The sequence below is a fragment of the Panthera tigris genome, chromosome D2 (assembly GCF_018350195.1).
Source record: "Panthera tigris isolate Pti1 chromosome D2, P.tigris_Pti1_mat1.1, whole genome shotgun sequence".
Lineage (NCBI taxonomy): Eukaryota > Metazoa > Chordata > Mammalia > Carnivora > Felidae > Panthera > Panthera tigris.
In genome coordinates, this window is record NC_056670.1 from 17,087,591 (window position 1) to 17,106,250 (window position 18,660).

The following is an 18,660-nucleotide window of genomic DNA, read 5'->3' on the forward strand; positions in this document are numbered from 1 at the left end:
GTTAGCCTATTTTCTTAAGTCTTTTGGAACACCCGTCACTACCTCATTGAATGGTAGCTCCTTTTCCTCAGATGAGGAAACTGCGACACGGTGAAATCATCACCTTTCCTGCGGGCCCACCGCTGTAAAGGGACGAGGCCAGGTGGTCAGGCTCCAGACAAAGCTTTGTCTTAGACACTAAGTCATTATAGGTAGAAGAACACATCTGTAGTGAGTGCTAGCATATAGGACGTTATGTAAATCTTCATTTCCCCTGCCCTTGTATGGTCATGTGATGCTCACTGGCTCAAGAAGGCACAGATTCTAGGCAGTAGAAGTTACAAATTGATTTATATTATGAAATTGATTGATAGTATTGATCTAGGTGGCTCATTTCACTCCATAGCTTATGCCAGTCTTTGGAGTCCTTATTTGGGCCAACTCTGACCTGTATTATGCTTTTCCCCTAGGTAATATAAGTTTTCATGAACCGGGCGTTCGGAGGAGTTTTCCTGTCCATTCTACCATTCCCTCATATGTGGAAACCATTATCCAGAGTTCTTTGCGTCAAAGGATGAACGCAATCTTAATGAGGCTTTAAGCATAATTGGTCAAATGTTTCAGTTTTTCATTTATCTCCCCCCATGTAGTTTCTTAGTACTCGGTTTCTTAGTTTGGCATTCCACATGTGCTGTTGGAAATGTGTGGCATGAGTCTTTGAGCCAGCCTCCCCTGGGGTGACGTGAATGTCCCGCAGTTGCTGACAGGCGCCGAAGTCACTTGGCTGCTGCTGCTGTTCCCAGTTAATAATTCCCAAAGGCAACTGCTTATGCTACTTGGCACTCCAGCTGTGGGACGTGACAGGAGCCATCTCTGTCATGGTAGAGACTCCCCAAATGTCTCTCATTTCTCCCTCTTCATTTTGGACGAGTAGGTAGAAGCTGGACCCTGTGAAACTGCCCCATTCCCTCACTGTCCTAAGAAGAACAGATGTGGGAACAAATTCAGGATTTACAACTAATCATATCATAGCCCAGAGGTTCTGAATCCAGAACCCCCTTCTGATCAACAGAAGGGTCTAGATAAGTGCCAGGATCCAGAACGAATCAGTTCTTGAGAGCCTCACCATCCATTCATCACATCGTCATCACTTGCTGGCCTTTCCAGCCACGAGCCTGTCCGTGTCAAGCCAGTCCGTATGCAGAGGACAGACACAGAAGCACCGCCACTTTTCAGAAGCCTTCCCACAGCTTTCGGATTCAAATGGCTGAATTGACACCTGCTTGGGTCTAAATCTGCACACCTTCCAATGAGCTGTATGGGTATTCTCGTAAGACCGAACCCCCAGTGATTACAGGGCCAAAGACAATGTGTGTCTTCCTATGGTGGGAGCCCATAGGTCTGAACAGCGCACTGGCAATGGCTGATTGTGCTGTGTGGACCACCATCAAATGGAATCCAGTGCTCTGGGATCAGCCTCGAGCTCAGTGGGCTGAACCCCATCGAGGTCCAGCTGCACAGATAAGCATGGATGACTGGGGCACCAGCGGTCTCAGCCTGACTTTGCTGTTCCCAGGCCCCCTTCAACTTTCTCCCCTGGCACGTTTTTGTATTTTATTTGAAAAACATGTATAGCCACAAACATCAGGTCATCTGTTTTCCTGTGGGAAAAATAATCTTTTTTAAAAAAGTGAACACTGTAATGTACATATTTTTCAAATAAAAATCAATTTCCCGGGGCAGCTGGGTGGCTCAGTCGGTTAAGCATCTGACTTTGGCTCATGTCATGATCTCATGGTTCATGAGTTTGAGCCCCGAGTCGAACTTAGCACTGACAGTGCAGAGCCTGCTTCAGATTCTGTCTCTGTCTCTGTCTCTGTCCCTTACCCCCCCACCCCACAGTATCTCTCTCTCTTTCTCTCAAAAATAAATAAACATTAAAAAAAAAAATCATTTTCCCTTCCTTGCTACCTTTGCCCTGTTTGTAGTTTGGAATTGCAGGAAGAAATAAGGAACAGAAGGTTTTCCCCCAATTTTTCCCCCTGGTTTTATGTGTATACGCACTGTATGTTATTTAATCCTCGACACTGCAGCAGGTACTGTTTTTATCCCCATTTTACCTAAGGTGAAACTGAGGCAAAGAGAAGTTGGGGAAGGTCCCACAGAGGAGTGCAGAGCCAGGGTTTGAACCTGGCCTCCCGACCTTTTGTGCATTATTTCCTTAGTAATATCTGCTGCTCAGTATACTTTCTTATTACTGATCAAGTCCCACTGTCTTCACGTTTGTTGAAAGTTACATTCTTAAGTAACTTCTAGAATTTTTTTGTTTACGTACATGGAAGGATGCTTCACTGCACCGAATATTTTGGACGGTAGAGCTAGGATGGCTCTGTTCTTTTGCGGGGAAGCTATCTGTGTGCCTCCCACTTGCTCAGTGTTTTGGATCCTTGGGGATACAGTAGCAGTGGCTGGCTTCCCCCAAGTGGAGCCTGTGCCGGTGCAGGTAGAGACCAGTGTTCAGTAGGCCCGCTGCTAAGTGCCCTGAAGAAGGAAGAGGGCTTTGCTGCCTTGAGGGGGGCCAGGGAAGGCCTCTGATAAGGTGGCATCAACAGGGACCAGAGCAGAGCGAGCTTGGGAGAGGTCTTACCCCTTAACTTGGCACCGTAATGTTACAGATCAGGCAAGTTAAGGGCTAGATAAGCTGTAACCTGTCCCTTAAGAATTCATCTGTGTCCCCTCTGCTCTTCCTGGGAAAGCCACCTTGCGTCTTTCTTCAAAGGCGGCGTTCGTCCCGTGTGAAATACATCTTTGTGTGTCCTTTATGGACCAGGATGTATTGTAATAGTTCGAACCTGTGCACCTCTAGTCACTGTTTTTTTTTAACTTTTTTTTTTAACGTTTATTTTTGAGACAGAGAGAGACAGAGCATGAACGGGGGAGGGTCAAAGAGGGAGACACAGAATCTGAAACAGGCTCCAGGCTCTGAGCCATCAGCACAGAGCCTGACGCGGGGCTTGAACTCACGAACCGCGAGATCATGACCTGAGCCGAAGTTGGACGCTTCACCGACTGAGCCACCCAGGTGCCCCTCTAGTCACTGTTTTGAAAACACTTTCATTTTCCTTCTTTGAAAATGCAGTATTTATAACAACAGTGATTTCGGATTTTTTTTTTTTTCCCTTTTTCCTGCCTTCTTGAGACTTTTGTCTGCTCCTAAAAGTTAGGCAGTCCTTGTACCTGATGTCTTTCTGGAACCTTTGAAATGGCCACCTTCATCTAGCCAGCAGCATTAGTTCTCTCTACGCTTAATGTCTCAATGAAGTTTGACGGTTAATTTACAACCTGAAGTAATTTTCCTTAGTTTATTGAGATTAATAATCCAAGATTTGAGTTTATTTCCCCACGGTTCTGTGTGAAGAAAAGGGAATTCGTGTCTGATTCGGGAGCTGTTAACTGTCACAAAAATAAGGAAGTAACTACGAACCTGGTTGTGTTTTTGACAGTAAGACCTAAAGATTGTCTGTATCTTTCTAACTAAAGGAGGCAGTTATTTAAAATACATGAAATCAGTCTTGCTCACAGCACTTAAATCATTGCTGTGCCTTAACGGTGGCAGGGAATCAGTAGAGGGAAACTTTTATAATGAGCGCTATTTCCTTTTTTTGTTCTGGCTATGAGGAAGTTAAGAACCACATTTTAAGCCCAGTCATGGTTAACTGTGGTAACCCTTACTGTTAGTAGATTTGCTTGATCCCTTTTTTACCCTCAGCCCTGATTCTCTGTGCATGTTATCACATCCAGTTTTGTGGCAAATCTCTTCTAGTCTTTTCCTTAAGGTCTACAGAAGTAAGTTTGCCAGTATAAGATAACTCGCTTATTTTGAGTAACAGAGACTGAGGCATAGAGTGAGAAAGAGATTTCTGTATCGTCTCCCCCGGCCCTGGCCACTGGGCATCGCCTGGAGACTGCTTGCCTCTTTTGCATCTTTCAGACAGTCTTCTGGTTTAAGAGTTGCTTTTTATAGCATGAGCCCTATGAGGATGACAGCTCTGCTATTTGCAGACTTGTGAAAATTTCTCAAATAGATCTATTGTTCTTAAAAATTACATTTACCTTTTGAACGGTCTGTACCCCAGTAGACCAGTGTTCTGCTTTGGGTCATGCGGGGTCGTCGCTCTCTGGATGAGGGCAAAGGATAATGGGGCCTGGGTTTTAGAACCTACCCTGCATGAAACATGCCTACAGGAACGGCAGAGCACTTTGGGTATACGGACTTTTCAAGAAGTTCTACGGCGCGTAGACACGGCCTGGCGTCACTGGACTCCCTAAACACTTGGCGGACTGACCGGCCTCTGAAGCTTCCCCTTTTCACAATATGGTGTTTCAAAGAGGCCATTTTATCTTTTTTGTTCGGGCCTGTTATCTTGCAGATAGAATAAAGACAAAATTCATTGAAGTAGCAGAATTTGAATACTTCTCACTTCGGGGTTAATGCTTTCTGACATTTTCATTCTCTTATCTTTTTTATTTTTGCCTTTTATCGAAACATGACGTCTATGTAGAAAAACGTATCACAGCTGTTTTCACAAACTGAACCATCTGCATAACCGGAGGGGGTCCCCAGTACATAACTGGTATCTGTGTTTAAGCTTTGCTAATGAAGTCTCCTCCCCCGTTCCTCCAGTTTGGTTTGGAGGTAATTTGGTATGGCTTTATGTCTGATTCAGGAACCAGCACGGTGAGATTTGCTCTGACTCGGGTGCCGGCGCCCTTTACGTAGACACTCAGAAATCCTGGGTCAGACGGTCCGCCTCTTCGATGCGAAAGGCCAGTTGAGTTCGCTCGCCGTGGAATGTTCAAAGTGACCCTGTTCCCTTTTCACTAATGGTTTCACAGCATTGCTTTCCCAGTGGAGTTGATGGTATTTGACATCACGTATAGGTTTATGGACAGAGTCTTCAGCTCTTAAAAGTATGTGCCACCTTGAGCATCTGATGCGTGTGTAATCCATGTTACGACCCCAGGCTAAGTGAATAGCCTTTGTGGCTACAGCGCCCCCCCCCCCCGCCCCCCCCGGTTCTGCTCTTGGGTCAGTGCTACACGATTTACTTCCTTCCCTCTTTTTCCATTTTGTGCAGCTGACCAGCTCCTTTTTTTTTTTTTCTTAAGGTTTTATACATTCTTTACACCTGTTAATACTTTTGTTAAGGTTAATACAGCTTTGATCAGATTATGGTCATGCTTTGTTATAAAACTGCGAAAGATGGCTTTTGCAGATCTTTGTTCTGGTGGATTAATTATACGTTGGCTTTATAATCTCGTTCCCAGTGGGCAGCCTCTATTTGCAAGTTGTTTTATGATAACTTACACATCTGAGGTACTGATGAATGCGATTTTGTTAGAACAAAAGAAGCGTATGAATTCTGAGGAGAACTCTTCCTATTACTTTTCCTGTTACCACATTCTAAAAGAAATTTACCTTTTGGGACCATCAACCAAGGTGATGTGGAACGTCCTCAACGGTGGTTGTCTTACAAATGCAGAAATTGATCAAAGCAACAGACAGTATAACTGATGCTGCGTATCAGCCCCTTGGCCTTCAGGTCGCGCCTCCAGCCACAGTAATTATTTCTGCTCTTCCCAGGTCACCCCACACCTAGGACTAGAATTGCCAGTAAGTATCTGGCGTCTGACTCCCACGTTCCAGCCCATCGGTGGGAAAGGCCCCGTCATCCTGGTTTCCAGGTGAACTTGGCCCACTGTTCTAACTAGGGCACGGTGGTAAGTGCAGCCCAGCAGCTGTTGAATCCCTTATAAAACGTCTTCCTTCAGGGATCGGCTCTGAGCGTGCTGCTTGCAAACTTTCAGGCCCTTTCACCTGCCGACATGACTGTATGACAAATACGTGGTACTTCCAATGCCCCCCGCCCACCCCCCCGCCACCCCCGAGTCTCCTCTCCTCCCTAGGAGGTAATTTGATTGAGGAAGATGCAATCAGCAGAGAACTTCCGTGCTTCCCACCATCACAGCTGCAGCGTGCCTGCAGCCCTAGGATAGCTTCTGCCTTTGGTCCTGGCGCTGTGCGGAGCTGTGGGAGCCTCTGCGGAGCGGGGCACGCTCCCTGTGCGGGAGCGCTCATTCCCTCTTGTCTTCCGTCAGCATACAGATGGCTCTGAGAGCTCCTGTCTGGAAAACACAAGAAACCAGGACAGGACTCCCTGCCCCTCCATCCACCTCTTGTGTCTCTCTCTCCGCTTCCTTTACAGCAGAATTCCTCAGAGGAGATGCTTCTGTGCACTGTCTCCCCATCTCCCATCCTTTGCCGAAGCTACTGCAGTTGGCCCCTCGTGTCTTTACCGAAACCGCTCTTCTTAAAATCAGTGGTCTGTGGGGTTTGGGAGGACAGGAAGGAAGCCTGAGGGCGTTGCTAGGACCCAGCAGGGGCAGAATGAGTGGTGACAAGCGGACCGTGCACCTCTGTTGATGTGTCCCGGAGCACAGATGCGGGCAATTTCTTCGTCTTGTGACTTAAACACGCGCGTTAACACTGACCTCGTTTCCCCACGTGTGTGATCCGCCTAAGGCGTGTCCTCCCTGCCTCAGAGGAGGGAGGACCAGTGGACAGAGTGTTGCGAGGGCATTTCGAAAGCTGTCAAGTTCTGCGAAGACCAAAATAATCTTAAGAAGGAAGAAGAAATTAACAGAAAAAAATGGCAATTTCTGAGATATGTATATAGTGGACCCTTAGGGGGTTAGGGGCACCAACCAATTCCCCCCTGCCCCCCACACCATCAAAAGTCCATGTGCCACTTCCGACTCCCCCAAAACTTAACTGCTAATAGCCTACTGTTGACCGGAAGCCTTACTAATAACAAGCAGTCGAGGAACACATATTTTGTATATGTATTACATTCTGTATTCTTAGACTAAAATAAGCTAGAGAGAAGGAACCGTGGTTACGAAAATCACGAAGAGAAAATACGTTTGCAGCAATATCTATGTTTATTTTAAAAAACCTGCATGTAAGTGGACCCACGCAGTTCAATCCCGTGTGGTTCAAGGGCCGGCCCTACCAACCTGTGACAACCATTTCCTGTGAACTGTGGGCATCACGTCTATTCCTCGTAATAGGCCTGTGAGGGTATGTGGGGGTAGTCGTTCCTGTTCTATAAGTGAGGAAACTGAGGCTACGAGATACAGAAGGACTTGTGCCAAGTCAACCAGTTAGGCATCTGAGCCGGGTCAGTCCGGCTCCACAGCCCGCACTCTGAACGACTCTCCGACTTTGCCTCCACACTAATTACTCTTTCTCTGACTTCAGATTGAATCAAATTTCACTATCAGAGCTGGTTCTTCGAAAGTACTGGTGAAGTTTAGGCAGTTACCTCGCAAGGCTGGTCAAGGAAAATGAGAAGAAACAAATACTTGACTTCAGGAATAAGGGAGTATAATGAAGAATGAAAATCATTATAATAACTCTGTGTGTAGTTTTATGGCAAGGCTGCAGAACAATTCAAAAAAAGTAATTCTGTTTTTCTTTCCATGTTTTAGAGAGAGGGTACGTATGCGAGCAGGGGAGAGGGGCAGAGGGAGAAAGAGAGAAACTTAAGTCAGCTCCGTACTCAGCACAGAGTCCGATGTGGGGCTCGATCCCACGACCCTGCCTGGGATCATGACCTGAGTGAAAATCGAGTTAGGCGCTCAGCCGACTGAGCCACCCAGGCGGCCCTCAAAGAAATGACTCTAGACAGTTCTTTAGAAAAAGGTCATCGATTTGCCCTCCTTTTAAATATCTCGTCCCCACCAGGGTCAGCTCTTTTCTTATTACATTTAAGCTTCCTGAGCTGGCAGAGATCCTACCTACACCGCCTGTTCACTCATCCATCTTAAGTTAATGGTCATCACATTCATATCTGTAGCTCTTGCCTTTCTCTGGAGTTGGCCCTTGACTGCCCCCTAGAACCACTTTTCCTCTCAAACTTGCCATTTCAGTTAATGGCACTTCCCCTCTTGTTGCTACACAAAATGGAAAGCCATGCCTTTGTCCTCTTCCCATGCCTACTTTTTCTCAAAGCCCTGGCTTTTTTTTTTTTTTCCTCATATATCTCTTTGGAGTCTGACCCTCCCTTTTCAACCCGGTGGCCTCTATGTTTGCACTTTTTCCCTGTTTCAGCTGGCCATGGCCTCCTTGCTAGTCTTCCGGCCCTTCTCTCTCTCTCCTCACACAACCTTCCGTGATCTTTCTTCTGCTGGAGCCTTCCGTGGCTTCTTGGTATCGAAGAAAGACGGGAATAAATGAACTGGGTACTAAGCTTGAGCAACAAGAAAACGATTGGGAAATTGGAAGCTTGTCTAGAACAAAGCCAGAATAAATGAATTCGAAACAGAGCAACAACGGTATTGATAAATCGATCCAAGAGTTGTTTTTTTCTTTTTTTTCAAAAAAGAAGAAAATAGATAAACCTGATAAGGCTAACACATAAATAGGTGAGCAAATGCAAACGTACCTTAGGAATGAGGGGCTGTGTGGACAGTGGTAGAGGCCATTAGAATGAAGAGACAAATGTGAAGAAATTCCTGCTAATAAGGTCAAAAATATGAAGCAATAAATAAATGTCCAGGAAGATGATCTGGAAGAAAAAGATGAGATTCTGTAATGTGTTTTGAGAATATTTCTATAGTAATTTTTTTAAATGTTTATTTATTTTTGAGAGAGAGAGAGAGAGTGTGGGGGAGGGGTAGAGAGAGAGGGAGACAGAATCCAAAGCAGGCTGCAAGCCCTGGGCTGTCAGCACAGAGCCCGATGCGGGGCTTGAACTCACCAACTATGAGATAATGACCTGAACTGAAGTCAGACACTTAATTGACTGAGCCACCCAGGCGCCCCACATAGTAATTATCTTTAAATTTTACTTGCATTATCTGAGCAAGGAGGAAAACAGAGGCTTTTCCTAATTGTATGAAAACCTATTCCATCTAAACATAGATTGTTGGGTTGTTATTGTTAGACAATTAAAGCCATATCGAACAAAACAGTTTTAGATCAAAGAAGAAATTTAACCTGTTCCCAGAGAAGTCTAGGTACAACTGTAATAAGCTGTTTTTCTCTTACAGACCTTCTCAAATCAGTGAAAAACATTGATGACAGAACTTAATATAGTGGCAAGTATGGGTAGAAAACTATAGCACAGTTATAAAAATCCTAAGTAAAATATTAATAAGTTGAAACCAGAAATTAAAGTAATGATGTGCCTTGACCAATTAGAATTTATTTTAGAAGTGCAAAGGTGGTTCAACTTAAAAAAAAAAAAAATTGAATTAATCACCTTAGTATGGAGAAAAATCATATGATTACCTTAAAGAAATTCCAAAAGCACTTGATAAAGTTCAGCCAGCTTTCCTGATTTAAAAATTTTTGGTAAAATAAGGAGTAAGAAGGGACACCTGGGTGGCTCATTTGGTTAAACTCATGATCTCACGGTTTGTGAGTTGGAGCCTTGTGTCAGGCTCTGTGCTGACAGCTCAGAGCCTGGAGCCTGTTTCAGATTCTGTGACTCCCTCTCTCTCTGCCCCTCCCCTGCTCATGCTCTCTCTCTCTCTCTCTCTCTCTCTCTCTGAAAAGTAAACATTAAAAAAAAATTTTTTTTAAAAGAATTGCTAAAACTGTAGATTAACGAGCAGAGGAGTACTTTACAAAATTTAATCTATTCAAGTGTTTTATTGGCCTATGTGAAATTTTACAATTTTTCTATAGAATTTATACATTCAAATTTGTTGTGATTGAAAAGAAAATTGGTGGATGGCCATTGATTACGTGTTTGTTGCACATCTACCTTGTTCTATTCACTGCTCAGTGGTCCGCAAAACCAGAAATGACCCCTGTCCTTGTCTGCAAATACTATAGTTCAGGGAGGGAAACCAACAGTAAGCGAAATCACACAGAAATGTGAAATCACGGCAGCTTAAAGACCCTACGAACTAGAGCAGAGTCAGGGGAAGCGGCTGGCTCGGGGTGTTTCCTGCGGATGTGAACAACAGCATCACTGAATTCCTAGCAGCTCTTTTCATGCTTCCATTTATTCAGTGGGTGATTGCATCCTCTACACGTAATGATATCAGGGTCTTTTTAGTATTTATACTCATTTAGCATCTCGTTGAACTAGAGAAAACCTCCAAAAAAGTGTTCAGTACTAGTATTCCTGCTTATTCCTGACATTAATACTTCATTTACTGACCCAGAATTTCACCTTTTGATAAGACTTTTAACATGAGCATCCAGTGGGAAGATGCTCTATATGGCTGTGGGTTAACGTGGATGCATTTTACCATACGAAGGAAGGATTCTCCTATTTGGTTGTTTTCCTTTTTTATTTATTAAAAAAAAATTTTTTTAGTGCTTATTTATTTTTGAGGGAGACAGAATCCAAAGCAGGCTCCAGGCTCTGAGCTGTCAGCACAGAGCCTGAGGTGGGGCCCAAACTCACCAACCATGAGATCGTGACCTGAGCCGAAGTTGGACACCAAACTGACCGAGCCACTCAGGTCCCCCTACGGTTTTAACAATTCTAATAAAAATCACAAGAGGGACTTTTTGGTTTTGGATCCTTAATGACAAGTTTATTTGAAGGAAGAATGTTGATCCAAATAGCCAAGAAACTTTTGGGAAAAAAAATTGATGAGGCTTTCCTTTACGTTAAAATGTGTGCATCTATTTTAAGGATACGTTGTGAAACTATTGAAGTCAATAGGCAGATCATTAGAAGGAGTTAGTCTAGAAACAACAAAATACAGGTTTATCGTAGAGCACTGAAATCCTAAAGATATTAAATTAAAAATGATATATAATCGGGGCGCCTGAGTGGCTCGGTCGGTTAAGCGTCCGACTTCAGCTCAGGTCACGATCTCGAGGTCCGTGAGTCCGAGCCCTGCGTCGGGCTCTGGGCTGATGGCTCAGAGCCTGGAGCCTGCTTCCAATTCTGCGTCTCCCTCTCTCTCTGCCCCTCCCCCGTTCATGCTCTGTCTCTCTCTGTCCCAAAAATAAATAAACGTTAAAACAAAAAATTTAAAAAAATGATATATAATCTCACTAAGTTTAAATTTAAATAGTTTGCAGAAGAAAGTTTAATCAAATGGGGAAGTGTTTATATTATATTGTTACGTTAAAAGGGCAGGTTACAAAACAGTGTATCTCCTCACAACCTAATGGTAACAATAGCAAACATCCTCTGTCTCCTTCTTTGTGCCAGAAACTGTACCAAATACTTTACTTATATCTCCTTGTTTATTTTTTTAAAGTTTATTTACTGATTTTGAGAGAGAGAGAGAGAGGGAAAGAGAGAATCCAGGCAGACTCTGTGCTGTCAGCAAACAGCCTGACGTGGGGCTGGATCCCATGAACCCGGAGATCCTGACATGAGCCGAAATCAACAGATGGACACTTAACTCACTGAGCCACCCAGGTGCCCCTATAATCTTGTTTAAATCAACCACTCCTGTGAAGTAGATACCATCAGCGACCCTGTTTTACAAATGAAGAAACCGAAGATTGATGAGGCCGCTAGATCAGTGGCCAAGAGCTAGTAAGTAGTTGCAGAGAACGGGAATTCAAACCGAGTCTGTCTGATTTCAAGAATTGTCCCTCTTAATTACAGTAATTAACGCCAAGATTTTCACAGTGGATCTCAATGTACGGTAGTATTCTAAATGACTTTTTTTTTATGTTTTGTGATTTTTTTTCTATTTTCCAGAATGAACATGAAGTCCTACTGTAATATTTTAAACATCAGTGCCTGTATAGATTGAATAGTCATCTGTGAGAGCTATTTTAGTTGGATATAACTTATCTCAAAGCTCCCTTTAAGACCCCAGTGACTATAATGTATCGTACAGGCGGTGTTCAAAATCGTTCTGAGAGAACTGGAAAATAGATAGACATTCGCTTCTATACCTTAGGCCGGAATAGATAAAATGACTTAAAAATTAGCAGAGGAAACACGTGATTTACAAAAGAAGAGATACAAATGGGCAGTAAACCAAAAGTTTGGTCTCCCTAGTGCTATTGTCAGATTAGGAAGAGATGAAAAGAACAGAATACTCTGAGCAGAGTGAAATAGACCATCTTCTACACTGTTGGGTGGGAATGAAATTATTATTACATCCTGGGAGGGAAACGGGGCAGCATATGTGAAAGGCCTTAAAGTTATTTACACCCTTTGCCTCGGCAATTGTATTGGTTAGAATTTAATTGCCAGATTGGGTGAATTTAAAAAATACAGGTCAAGCATACTTGTAAAATACTATTTATCAGAAGGGGGAGAGGACAGCCTAATTACCCAAAGATGGTTAGGTTTCACAGAAGGGAATGAGTGCATCCACTTACAATTATACCGATGCGTGTTTATTGAAACCTCAGTGAATCCCACCAAGTGGAGGGATTGTTAGAACAGAATGAGGCCACGTATATGCAATGCTTACTGCAGCGCTTTGCATATGGCAAGGCCTCAAACGTTAGCTTTAAGAAGAAATAGGTTAGAAATTAATGTTATTTCCAACAACCATTACTGCCTCCTCACTCTGGTGAGACTAAAGCCTTTCTCTTGGCTCCAAGACTCCCCAGTCTGACCACTCACGTTCCAACCTTCCATCTTTTATTTTCCAACACCAGCTCCCTCTAGCCAGGGTCGCCTGCTTACTGCTCCTTCGCATTTTCTTACCTTTATACTTCTGTGTACACCACTCATCCCACTCGGAATACCCATTCTCTCTGTTCCCCAGTCTGAACCCACCCATCCTCTTATTATTTACTTAATTTTTTACATTTATATCCAAGTCAGCACATAGTGCAATAATGATGCAGGAGTGGAATCCAGTGATCTACCGCCTACGTATAACACCCAGTGCTCATCCCAGCACGTGTCCTCCTAATGCCCCTTCCCCATTTAGCCCATCCCTCCACCCTCCTCCCCTCCAGCAACCCTTAGTGCTCTGTATTTGAGTCTCTTCTGTTTTGTCCCCCTCCCTGTTTTTATATTATTTTTGCTTCCCTTCCCTTATGTTCATCTGTTTTGTATCTTAAATTCTACATATGAGTGAGGTCATATGATACTTGTCTTTCTCTGACTAATTTCACTTAGCATAACACACTCCATCCACAATGTTGCAAATGGCAAGATTTCATTCTTTTTGATTGCTGAGTAATATTCCATTGTATGTATATACCACTTCTTCTTTATCCATTCATCTGTCAATGGACATTTGGGCTCTTTCCTTCCTTTGACTATTGTCAACAGCACTGCTATGAACATTGGGGTGCATGTGCCCCATAAAAACAGCATACCTGTATCCTTTGGATAAATACCTAGCACTGCAATTGCTGGGCCATAAGATAATTCTATTTTTAATTTTTTGAGGCACCTCCATACTGTTTTCCAGACTGGCTGCACCAGCTTGCATTCCCACCAGCAGTGCAAAAGGATTCCTTTTTCTCTGCATCCTCACCAACATCTGTTGCTGCCTGAGTTGTTAATTTTAGATATTCTGACAAGTGTGAGGTAGTATCTCACTGTGGCTTTGATTTATATTTGCCTGATGATGAGTGATGTTGAGCATTTTTTTATGCATCTGTTAGCCATCTGGATGTCTTTGGAGAAGTGTCGATTCATGTCTTTTGCCCATTTCTTCACTGGATTATTTGTTTTTTCGGTGTTGAGTTTGATAAGTTCTTTATAGATTTAGGATACTAACCCTTTATCAGGTGTGTAATTTGCAAATATCTTTTCCCATTCCGTCAGTTGCCTTTTAGTTTTGCTGATTGTTTCCTTTGCTGTGCAGAAGCTTTTTATCTTGATGAGGTCACGATAGTTCATTTTTGCTTTTGTTTCCCTTGCCTCCAGAGACATGTTGAGTAAGAAGTTGCTGTGGCCAAGGTCAAAGAGGTTGTTGCCTGCTTTCTCCTCTAGGATTTTGACGGCCTCCTGTCTTATGCTTAGGTTTTTCATCCATTTTGAGTTTATTTTTGTGTAGGGTGTAAGAAAGTTGTCCAGGTTCATTCTTCTGCATGTCTCTGTCCAGTTTTCCCAACAGCATTCACTGAAGAGAATGTCTTTATTCCATTGGATATTATTTCCTGCTTTGTCAAAGATTAGCTGGACTTACGTTTGTGGGTCCATTTCTGGGTTCTCTATTCTGTTCCATTGATCTAAGTGTCTGTTTTTGTGCCAGTACCATACTGTCTTGATGATTACAGCTTTGTAATACATCTTGAAGTCCGGAATTGTGATGCCTCCAGCTTTGGTTTTCTTTTTCAGGATTGCTTTTGTTATTTGATGTCTTTTCTGGTTCCATACAAATTTTGGGATTGTTTGTACTAGCTCTGTGAAGAATGCTGCTGTTATTTTGATAGGGATTGCATTGAATATGTAGATTGCTTTGAGTAGTATCGACATTTTAGCAATATTTGTTCCTCCAATCCATGAGCATGGAATATTTTTCCATTTTTTGGTGACTTCTTCAGTTTCTTTTATAAGCTTTTTATAGTTTTCAGTGTATAGATTTTTCACGTCTTAGGTTTATTCCTAGGTATTTAATGGGTTTTGGTGCAATTGTAAATGTGATTGATACCTTGATTTCTCCTTTTGTTGCTTCATTATTGGTGTATAGAAATGCAACCAATTTCTGTGCATTGATTTTATATCCTGCGACTTTGCTGAATTCATGCATCTGTTCTAGTAGTTTTTTGGTGGAATCTTTTGGGTTTTCCATGGAGTATCATGTTGTCTGTGAAGAGTGAAAGTTTGATTTCCTCCTTGCTGATTTAGATGCGTTTTATTTCTTTGTGTTGTCTGATTGTTGAGGCTAGAACTTCCAATACTGTGTTGAATAACACAGTGAGAGTGGACATCCCTGTCGTGTTCTTGACCTTAGGGGAAAAGCGCTCAGTTTTTCCCCATTGAGGATGATATTAGCAGAACCCACCCATCCGTTTATTTATTTATTTATTTTTTTAATTTTTTTTTTTTTAACATTTATTTATCTTTGAGACAGAGAGAGACAGAGCATGAACGGGGGAGGGGCAGAGAGAGAGGGAGACACAGAATCGGAAGCAGGCTCCAGGCTCTGGGCCATCCCAGAGCCTGACGCGGGGCTCGAACTCACGGACTACAAGATCGTGACCTGAGCTGAAGTCGGACGCTCAACCGACTGAGCCACCCAGGTGCCCCCACCCATCCGTTTAAACTCTGCTTGGGCCTTGTGAAATTTAACCTTCCAGCTTCAGAAATCACTCACCATCCAGAGCTTCTTTGGTATATTAGCTCTAGTCTCCAGCTGTTAAGACAGACACAAATGAGAATTTATCTCTGTCGGTTCACATGGTCGCTTGAACACAATTTGATGCTCTTTAGTGACTGCTGAATTACAGTATAGGTTTAAAAATAATTGTTGAGGCAAAATTCACATAACATAAAATTAAATGTTTTCCTATGAACAGCTCTGTGGCATTGAGTACAGTCACAATGTTGTGCAACCACCCCAAAACCTTTCCATCACTCCAAAGTAAGCCCCTCACCCCTCAGCAGTTTCTTCCTCTTCCCTCCTTCAGCCATGGATGTGCATTCTGTCTCTATGGATTTACCTTTTCTGGTTATTTCGTATCAGTGAGCTCACACAATATGTGACTTTTTGTGTCTGGCTTCTTTCACTTAGTTTTTGTTTTGGAGGTTCTTACTCATTACATTTTGGAGGTTCTTTCATGTTATATGAACATGTAAAGTATTTCATTCTTTTTTAAAAAATTTATTTTTAATATTTGAATGTTTCCAAATATAGGCTAGCATTTTAGATGTAGCTTAGAGTGAAAAGTCTCCAAATTTTGAAATGGTTAAAGTATAAATGTAGATTTATTATTTGAAGAGTAAAGTGTACTAATTAATGGTGGTTGTAGTACTTTATTCTGTTTTAAGGCTGAATAGTGTTCCACTGTATGTATATACCACAGTTTGTCCATTGTTTGTTGATGGACATTTGGGCTGTTTCTACCATTTGGTTATTGTTAAATATTGCTTCTGTGAAGATGCATGTTCACATACTTGTTTGAGTTCCTGTTTTTAGTTCTTTTGGGTATATTCCTTGGGATGGAATAGTAGGACCATATGGTAATTCTATGTTCAACTTTTGGATGAACCAGTAAACTATCTTCCACAGTGGCCACACCATTTTACACAGCAATGTACAAGGGCTCTAATTTTTCTACATCCTTGCCAACACTTGTTTGCCTCGACAATAAAAAAAAAAAAAAAGCCGTTATTGTGGCAAACCTCATTGTGGTTTGATTTACATCCCTAATCAATAATGATGTAGAGCATCTTTCCATGTATTCAGTGGCCATTTGTGTATCTTCTTTGGAGAATTGCCTATTCCAGTCCTTTGCCCATTTTTTAATTGGGTTGTCTTTTTGTTGTTGAAATCAGGACTTATTTATATATTCTGGATTCTAGACCCCTGGTACATATCTTTTAACATTAGATCTCCCTGGCTCGACTTTGTTCTCCCTTTTGTAATATTTTTTAACCTATGGTAAACGCTGCCAGGTAGGAGATGTCTGAAAAAGGGATCTTAACAAGTATCGTATTAATGACTGGTTGTGAGGACAGTCATGACAGCTATGCAAGGTATTTGGAAACTGTAGAATGTGACACAGCTGTAAGGTGGAAGGCAAGATGCCCCTTTTGGTGCTTTTTTGCCTTGTCCTTATTTTGGTTTGGTAGATTGTGTGTGTGTGTGTGTGTGTGTGTGTGTGTGTGTGTGCGCGCGCGTGCGCGCACATGTGTGTGTTCCTAACATTATAATTCATAGTTAAGAACCTAAGAACCATAAGTTTCAGGTTCGGAGAATAACCAGGGATGTTTGCTTTTCAGAGTCATCCTTTCTGAACTTCCACGACTCAGACTGTGAACCCAAAGGGCCGCCACCCTGTGACTCACTGCTTTCCCTCAACACTGAAAAGATCCTGGTACGCATCTTCTGTCCATGCTTCTGTCTTTATGACCTAAAGTACAATGATACATGTTTCAAAAGGCACAGGTCACCTCTGTTTACCAACTAGGAGTTGGTTCTAGGTGGTCCTATTTGCATAAGATAAAGATAGGTCATCTGGTATTTTGTCACGTTACATTATTATGACTTATGGATTGGATGGTTGATCATTCTAGACCTTGGCCTTTTTACTTCTCAGTTCCAAGGAATAAAGGGGAGATAATGGCTGAGCCTTGCTTCTAGGAACCTAATGTATTTTAAGGTATAATATATTATTCTTCCAGCTTTTGCCTGTGTGGATATCTTTTATATCTATGTTTTTAACTGTCAGTACCCGCTGAACTGTATAGGAGGCCTCTCCACTCCAGGGATGAGTTCCTGGCACTACATAACATCTGTCTCTGCCTGTTCACGTTAGCACGGACACTCCTCCAGCCTAGCTGCCTCAGGTGCAAGGCTCTTTTTTTTGTTGTTGTTGTTGTTGTTCACACTTAATTCTCTGAGGCTGAGTTGTTCTTTCAGTGCCCAAGGTGAACATATTTTTTTCTCCAGGCCTTTTCCTTCAGCATCCACATAGATACTGTTTGCTTCTTGTGTTTAAAATTTCCCTTTAGGTTGCTCTCTCTTCTCCAGATAAAGCTTTGCCTTTGCATGTGAGAAACTACTGAAAATGGGTAGAGTTTGCAAGCCAAAGAATGATCAACAGATGTTACCTAACTCATTGCATAGCGATCAACTCGATATATGGAAGAACTTGAATTAGACTGGTCCCCAACCAGAATGGGCTAGCTTGTAGTGAGTTGGCCACCAATGAAAGCACTTAAGTAGAAATTGGGTAATCCCCACCTTGGGGAGGGGATTAGATTCTTAGAATTATTAGGGACCTACCGTCTTACTGACAGTAATTCAAATATTTTCTCCGTGTTGCATTTCTAGTTTAAGATGGCACTAGCTAGTGACCAATGGGAGAAAGCTCATCAATCTTGGCCTTTCATTTTCCCTAGGTTGAAAATATGGGAGTTCGACTATTCATTTCTTCATTAATTCTCCAGATATTTATTTTGCACCTATTATGTGCCAGGCGTTGTGCTAAGTAAGTACTGGGAATAATGCCACAGTGAGCCAGCTAGCCTCAGTCCCTGCACTCGTGACTCCTAGTCACTAACCAGATAATTATACAAATAAACATAGAGGTATAGCAAAAGATCAACATAATCTCCCTTTAAATTAGGGGGATCAGGTAGGACAGCTTTCAGAACTTGAAGCGTAAACAGTGACCTGAGGATGGGTTGGAGTTGGTGTCCCAGCAAAGTGGGGCTGTGTGCATTAACGTCTTTGATTGGAGCTTCTCCCCGCTGTCCACAGAAGATATCTACAGATGCAGTATTAGGTGGGAAAGACTCGGGGCGCTTGGGTGGCTCAGTCAGTTAAGCGTCTGACTTCGGCTCAGGTCCCGATCTCGCAGTTCGTGGGTTTGAGCCCCACGTCGGGCTCTGTGCTGACAGCCCAGAGCCTGGAGCCCGCTTCAGATTCTTTGTCTCCTTCTCTCTCCTGTTACTTCCCTGCTCATGCTCTCTCTCTCTCTATTTCAAAAATAAATAAAGATTATAAAAAAATTTTTTTAATAAAAAAAAGAAGTGGGAAAGACTC

At 42.6% G+C, this 18,660-nt stretch overlaps 1 protein-coding gene across 11 annotated transcripts in view; it reads left to right on the forward strand.

Annotated features, from left to right (window-relative positions):
• Nucleotides 1-18,660, forward strand: part of TTC13 (tetratricopeptide repeat domain 13) — an 81,372-nt gene that overhangs the window by 1,709 nt on the left and 61,003 nt on the right. For 6 of the 11 annotated variants that reach the window (XM_042959759.1, XM_042959760.1, XM_042959761.1 and 3 more), the window contains exon 2: nt 16,893-16,987. In XM_042959759.1, coding sequence (XP_042815693.1) covers nt 16,893-16,987 — 95 coding nt within the window. The other 5 variants (XM_042959766.1, XM_042959765.1, XM_042959767.1 and 2 more) reach the window with 4 other exon arrangements.